The sequence below is a fragment of the Poecilia reticulata genome, linkage group LG6 (genome assembly GCF_000633615.1).
Source record: "Poecilia reticulata strain Guanapo linkage group LG6, Guppy_female_1.0+MT, whole genome shotgun sequence".
In the NCBI taxonomy this organism is placed as follows: domain Eukaryota; kingdom Metazoa; phylum Chordata; class Actinopteri; order Cyprinodontiformes; family Poeciliidae; genus Poecilia; species Poecilia reticulata.
In genome coordinates, this window is record NC_024336.1 from 31,121,838 (window position 1) to 31,129,023 (window position 7,186).

At 49.8% G+C, this 7,186-nt stretch overlaps 1 protein-coding gene across 2 annotated transcripts in view; it reads left to right on the forward strand.

Annotated features, from left to right (window-relative positions):
* The window catches only part of plcg2 (phospholipase C, gamma 2), a 24,711-nt gene that overhangs the window by 9,626 nt on the left and 7,899 nt on the right, over positions 1-7,186 (forward strand). For both annotated transcript variants that reach the window (XM_008412702.2, XM_008412701.2), the window contains exons 4-23: positions 139-232; positions 305-352; positions 826-910; positions 1,034-1,114; positions 1,187-1,230; positions 1,303-1,375; positions 1,829-1,930; positions 2,021-2,139; positions 2,376-2,461; positions 2,543-2,660; positions 2,731-2,899; positions 3,010-3,105; positions 3,574-3,660; positions 4,184-4,353; positions 4,428-4,628; positions 5,964-6,086; positions 6,380-6,560; positions 6,637-6,702; positions 6,779-6,888; positions 6,971-7,067. In XM_008412702.2, coding sequence (XP_008410924.1) covers positions 139-232; positions 305-352; positions 826-910; positions 1,034-1,114; positions 1,187-1,230; positions 1,303-1,375; positions 1,829-1,930; positions 2,021-2,139; positions 2,376-2,461; positions 2,543-2,660; positions 2,731-2,899; positions 3,010-3,105; positions 3,574-3,660; positions 4,184-4,353; positions 4,428-4,628; positions 5,964-6,086; positions 6,380-6,560; positions 6,637-6,702; positions 6,779-6,888; positions 6,971-7,067 — 2,150 coding nt within the window. The remainder of the gene's footprint in view (positions 1-138; positions 233-304; positions 353-825; positions 911-1,033; positions 1,115-1,186; positions 1,231-1,302; positions 1,376-1,828; positions 1,931-2,020; positions 2,140-2,375; positions 2,462-2,542; positions 2,661-2,730; positions 2,900-3,009; positions 3,106-3,573; positions 3,661-4,183; positions 4,354-4,427; positions 4,629-5,963; positions 6,087-6,379; positions 6,561-6,636; positions 6,703-6,778; positions 6,889-6,970; positions 7,068-7,186) is intronic.

Below are 7,186 nucleotides of genomic sequence, written 5' to 3' on the forward strand. Positions count from 1 at the left end.
CGATGAGGTTGTGATGCGTTTCCTGTTTTGGGAGCGATGAGGTTGTGATGCGTTTCCTGTTTTGGGAGCGATGAGGTTGTGATGCGTTTCCTGTTGTTGGCTGAATAACCGGACTAACGGCTTCGCTCGCGTTTGCAGCGGATTCGGTGGACGAGGCTCAGAAATGGCTGACTGGGCTGGAGCTGCTGAGAGAGGAGACGCTGGCGGCGCCGACCCCGGTTCTGATCGAGAGGTAGGCCCGGTTCTGATCCGCTCAGGGCTTCCCCTGCTGCTGCTTCATCACGCCTGTCTGCTCTCCCTCCAGCTGGCTCAGGAAGCAGATGTATTCTGTCAACCAGACCAAGAAAAACAGGTAGGACCCCACTTCACCCTTTAACTAGACCAGAACCCTGAAGGTCCAAACTCAACCTGCTGGTTCTACCGGGGCGTTTTGACAAACCAACACCAAGCAGAACAGAAGGAAAAACACTCGATGTTAAGCAACAAAAGAGCTGAAAAGTGCGGCATGCACTTATATTAATGTTCAAGAAAACTCAACATAAAAGGTTCTTTATCTGTTTTATATGTGCAGGTCTGGGCAGCGACCCAGCAGGGGGCGCTAACCCACCTTATCACGAGCAGCAATCATTTATTCATTCGTTGAAAACGTCACGTTCCCAAATAAATAATTAGCTCCATAAATATTTAGTGTCCAAGATAACTGTCTTGCTCCCAACGTTAGCTCAGAGCTAAATATTTAGCTAATATGTAAATTCACTGTGGATCTGGAGCAGCACCAGCAGAACCATACAGTGGTTCTGTTCTGACCCGGTTCTGTCTCTGCAGCCTCTCTGTGAAGGAGCTGAAGGCGCTTCTGCCGCTGCTGAACTACAAGGTTCCCGGCTCTCGCGCTCTGAAGGACAAGCTGCAGGTTTGATGGTTCTGAACTATATCTGAGGCTGAAAACGGGTCTCTGAGCCGAGCCGAGCCGAAGCGGTCCAGACGGAGGGCGTCGGGTCGGAGCGCTGAAAGCTTCTCTGCTCTGCTGTTGCAGGAAGTGGGAGTGAAGAAGGACCGCCTGGACTTTGAGCAGTTTCATAAGTTTTATAACCTGATGATGTTCGAGCAGAACGAGGTGAGGCTCGGCGCCACCGACGCCTGATGGCGGCAGCGCAGACGTTAATCACTCTCTTCCTTCTGCGTTCAGGTCCTGGACGAGTTCAAACGGGAAGCCTGCTCCTTCATCCTGGGGTGAGCAGTCCGCTCTGCAGCGCCACCTGCTGCTCATCGCTGCTCTAACCGGGTTTCCTTCTCCAACCGCAGGAACACGGACAAACCGGACGCTTCAGCCGTGCTGCTGCATGATTTCCAACGATTCCTCATTTATGACCAGAAGGTGAGACTCAGCAGCAAAAACACACCTGGAATCAGGAAGAAGTGATGAACCAAAAATGAAAAATATTCCATGTTTGAATCATTATACACAAACTTAATGAGGCTGAATGTGTCAATAAGGGCTTCACGCAACAGCAGAGCGTCACTGATTTATACAAACCTACAAAAAATAGATCTTTTATTCCAGAGGCTTTATATTTGGTGCCGTTTGCTTTATCAGTTGAACACATTTCAATATTTAGCTCCAAAATGAATATTCCACTAGCAAGCTAGCTCAATATTTAGCTAGCTCGTAGCTAACTATTTAGATTGGAGCTAAGTAGTTAGCAGCTGGTCAGAAGCATTTCTGCAGTCAGAGGGTTAGAAACCGGGTCAGAGCCGATGTTCCTCAGAGGGGAACGTCTCTGCTGGACGTGCCTGGTTCTGATTCTGTTCATTTCTGGTTCTGCTTTAGGAACCGTGGGCCAACGATCTGAACCAGGTCAGGGAGCTGATGACCATCTTCATCGATGACACCATGAGAAAAACTAACGACCCTGAGTTTACCGTCAGCGAGGTGTTTGACCCGTTTCTCCAGAACGTCGGCCCGTTTGGACCTCAGACCCATGAAGACTGAATGTTTCCTCTCCCGTCTCTCCACCTTCAGTTCCTGAGTTTCCTGTTTTCCAAGGAAAACTCAATTTGGGATGAAAAGTTCTCTGACATCAACAACCTGGACATGAACAACCCGCTGTCCCACTACTGGATCAGCTCCTCACACAACACGTGAGTTCACCTGAGCGCCAGGTAGACGGCGGGAAGGGGCTCTGGGTCCGACAGAACCGGACCAACTGACTCGGAGTCGGGTCTGCTGTAGTGATGCTGCGGGCCTCACCGTCTCTGTTATGAACGTCAGCCTACCGAACGCTGATGATTGTTGCTTCCTTTCCATTTTTCTGAACTGACTGCTATTGGTTGATGCTCAGAGCCAGGTGTGCATGATGCGCTGCGATCTGTTGCAGGTACCTGACAGGTGACCAGCTCCTCAGCGAGTCGTCCACCGAGGCGTACGTCCGCTGCCTCCGCTGGGGCTGCCGCTGCGTCGAATGTGAATACCGCGATTCAAGAGTTCTTCAGGTGTGTTGGTGCGCCGCGGGCAGCAGGTGACCCACGTGTGTTTGGTTCACAGTGGACTGCTGGGAAGGTCCAGGAGAACCGATCATCTACCACGGCTGGACCAGAACCACTAAGATCAAGTTCGAGGATGTGGTGAAAGCCATAAACGACCACGCCTTCGTCGCCTCAGAGTGAGAATCTAACGATCTGAGCCTTGAGGAGGGGGCGGAGCCAAACACCTGACCTTCCTCTGCTCCTCAGCTTCCCGCTCATCCTGTCCATCGAGGAGCACTGCCCCATCGAGCAGCAGCGCCAGATGGCGCGCATATTCAAGGACGTCTTGGGAGACAAGCTGCTGGCCGAGCCGGTGGAGCAGCTGGCCGAGCAGCTGCCCTCGCCCACGCAGCTGAGGGGCAAGATCATCCTGAAGGTAGGGGGCGGAGCCATCCGCGGGACCGCAGAGCTGGGGCGGGGCCAATGGACCATGGACGGAGCGCCATCAGGAAAATCAGCTCTCTGCTCTCGCTCTCCCTCTCGCAGCACAAGAAGGTGAACATGGAGGGTGGAACCACAGCCAAGGACGTCAGGAAGGGGCAGAAGCAGGGAGACCTGGACATCTGGGACCCGGTGAACCAGGTGGGGCCCCCTGCTGGGACGCTTCAGATGCTCCGCCGATCCATCAATCAATCAATCAATCAATCAATCAATCAATCAATCAATCAATCAATCAATCAATCAATCAATCAAGTTTATTAGAACAACACATTTCAGCAGCTTTACGTCATAAAAATAAAATTCCATAAAAAACATCATCCAGGCACTAATGGAGAAACCAATAAACATTTTCAGGAAACCATCGTTAAAATCACAGCAGCATCAGATTATAGGTTCAGATTAGCAGCATCAGATTAGCAGCATCAGATTAGCAGCATCAGATTAGCAGCTTCAGATTAGCTGGATGAAGTTTCGTTTCTCTTTCCAACAGACCTTTTCCTCAATTCTTCTCTTCAATTGTTTTTGTGCAAACAGCAGAAACATAAATAACAGGATTTCTCTGCAAAGCCTCAGTTTCTGCTTGGTGTGAAATGTGAATGTTTTCCTCAGCGCTGGAACCGCCACTACTGTGTGATCTCTGACGACAAGCTGTACTACGCAGAGGAGCGCGAGGAGGAAGACGAAGATCCCCGGAAGGTAAACGGCCGATTCCGGCTGATGAGACGCATCGACGGAGGAAGGTTCATCATGTGGAAACAGAAAAATGTCCAAACGGTTCTTCACAGCTTTTATTCCAAAGCTCCTTCGGCTCCATAGGCTGCAGTTTGTAAAGTTACTCAGTCAGAAACTAACAGCAATAATTTGATATTTAGCTTTTAAAATAGGGGTTAATTTCCTGAAGTTGTATTTTCATCACATTGTTCATTAATGTCAGCTTCAAACTAAGTATTTAGTTTAAAGCTGAATATTCATTTAGCAAACTAAATATTTAGGTTCAACTAAACATTTAGTTTAGTTGATAAACTAAACATTTAGCAGCTAAATGAATATTTAGTTTGGTGAAAATAAAACTTTAATAAAAGAACCCCATGTTTACCAACGGCAGCCATGCAGCTCCTTTTCTGATTTAGTGCAACTAAAACTCTTTTAGTCCTTTTCTCTGGTGGCCACTGAACGATTTCCAGAGATATCTGTGTTTGTTGGTGGTTTGGTTTGTCAGTACCAGGACCTGCACTGTTCGGAGCCCTGGTTCCACGGCCGCATCCCGGAGGGCCGGCTGATGGCGGAGCGCCTGATCCACGACTACTGCGCAGAAACCGGGGGACAGGACGGCACCTTCCTGGTCCGACAGAGCGACAGATACGTCACCGACTTCACCCTCTCCTTCTGGTACGGCCGCCGTCTGATCCGTTACTCGCTGCTGCGCTTTCCTCCGTAACGACGCGCTGGCCGTGTGTCCGCAGGCGCACCGGCAGAGTGCAGCACTGCCGGATCCGCTCCAGCACAGAGGGAGGCCACACCTACTTCTTCCTGACCCCCAACCTGCACTTCCCCAGCGTCTACTCTCTGATCGAGCACTACCGGGAAAACCCGCTGCGTTGCCAGGACTTCGAGCTGCGCCTCACCGAGGCCGTGCCCAAGCCGGACCCTCACCTGCAGGAGCGGTTCGTCCAGCGGCGCCGCAGCTTTCACATGAGATCACATCGTTTTCACAAACTGCAGCTTTTACATTGAACAGCTCCAAGTAAACAGACTGACGCCTCGTCCACACGCAGCCGGCTCCTGCTCAAAACAAACATCTTTAAAATCGTTCACACCGGGCCGCTTTAGAAACGTTATCATCCACATGAACAAATCCGCCCTCAGGTTGTTTTAAACATGCCAACCTATAGGGGGCAGTGTAGCACAAACCTGCCAATCAGAATCCTTCAAAACAACCAGCACTTCCTGTTGGGAATCAAACATGGTGCCAGGAGGATCATCTGCAGGTTCAACTACGTCCATGCAGCATATTAGGATATAAAGTTGATAACCATCAGTATAAAACCGACTGGCTTTGAATCAAGTCAGAATGTGGGAATATTGGCTGGAATATCATGAACACACAGTTTTCTCAAATCTCCACTTTGGGTGGAGTTTTCATAAATAATAGCTTTAGTGAAATGAAACGTCAAAACGTATAAATATGTATTTCCCCAAACCTCAGGAAACAGGATCTGACCGGGTTTGATGTTTCTGGTGCCTGGAGCCCCACAAACACAGAAATGACTCGGCTCCTCAGTCTGATGGATTAACTGAATTGGATACATTAGATTTTTAATATAATTTAAAATGTTCAATTATATTCTAATTTTCATGAGAAACCTTTTTATAAAACAGCATTATTACGAAGATTTCTAAAATAAAACGTATTTAGAACAATATTAAAACTTTGTCTCAATATTGACCATTATTAGAACCTGATTGGTATTTCTATGATCCGAGAGCGAAATCTGATTCCGTTTAGTCCCAGTTGGCCCAGTTTGAGGTGTGGCTGCTTGCTCTGGTTTTAGTGAACCTCGGAGGTTTAAACAAAGATCCAGCTGGGAGCTCAACAACATCTGCCTGTAAACAGGAGTTGGTTCATGTTTGCAGCAACAGGTGGGGGAGGGGTCCAAATCGGTGGTTCACAGTATGTTTGTTAACATAATAGCCAGCAGCAACGTTCTTCAGCATAAAACAGAACGATCTGTTATGAACCATCACAGCAGCAGGAAGTCAGACATTTGTCTTGCGTGGAGTTTGAACGTCTCCATGGTAACCGAGGTGAATTATTCCAGGAAAACGAGGCAGCGTTTGAAACATTCCTTATTTCTGGGAAGGGTCTGAACCAGAAACCAGATCTGCGTTCTGTCTCTTTAAGACCTTCAGCCAGCATCAGTCCTGTCCCACGTCTCTGTGGAAAGGTTTTCAGCAGTAACAGTGAGTGGAGCGGTGACAGCTGGTTCTGTGCTCCGCAGATGGTTCTACAGCAACCTGAGCAGAGGCCAAGCGGAGGATTACCTGCTCAGGATCCCCAGAGACGGAGCATTCCTGATCCGACAGAGGGAAGGAGAACCAGACTCCTTCGCCATTACCTTCAGGTACAACTACCAACCTGAACTACGTTTTCATCCTGTGAGCCTGGCCCAGATGCCTCCAGTCGCTCTGAGAGCAGGTAGAGGTCCGGCCCGTCAGCGGTCCAGAGAGCCTCTCCTCTCCGACTCCTGTCACAGCTTCAGTATTATTTGAACTTTAGAGATTTAAACACCTTCCTGCTGCGGCTAACGGATATCTGCAGCTACAAAAGGAGGAGAAACGTTTTAAAAGACCAAATCAGAGGGCATGTATCAAGTCGGCCCTCTGGTTCAGACTCTCACTGTTCTCCGTCCCGCAGAGGCAATGGGAAGGTGAAGCACTGCCGGATCCAGAAGGAGGGCAGCGTCTACCTGCTGGGAACCACCACGGAGTTCGAGTCTCTGGTGGAGCTGGTGAACTACTTCAAGAAGAAGCCTCTGTATCGCAAGATCAAGCTGCGTTACCCAGTGACGCCGGAGCTGGTGGAGCACTTCAGCACAGTGAGTTTCTGGGCGAGTGAGAGCGGAGCGCTTCAGGAACTGTGAATGCTAACAGGTTCTTCTGGCTCGCTCACAGAACGAGAACTGCTCTTCCATATACATGGAGACGTACGTGAAGCCCAATGAGATTGAGCCGTTGCAGGTGCGTAAACGCCTTTTCTGATTTTTCTCTGTGGCTTTTCAATGCAGCGGTTGATGAATCAGCTTTTGTGTTTCAGCCCCAGAATACAGTCCGGGCTTTGTACAGCTACCAGGCCAAGCAATCCGACGAGCTGAGCTTCACTAAAGGAGCACTGATTCATAACGTATCCAAGGAAGTGGACGGATGGTGAGCTCCAACCTCCCCACCAGGGCCCTGTGATCCGTCCGGTTCAGTCAGCAGTTCAGTCACGCTGCTCTCGTTCCTCCAGGTGGAAAGGCGACTACGGAGGGCGACTGCAGCTCTTCTTCCCTGCCAACTACGTGGAGGAAGTGTCCAACTCAGCACAGACTGACACCAAACCTCAGGTCAGACAAGTGCTATGTTGCAGTGCCATATCGCGATGGCCTCTAAGGCGCCATGTCGTCGTCGCCTCTAAGGCGCCATGTGGCCGTTGCCTCTGAGGCGCCATGTCGTCGTCGCCTCT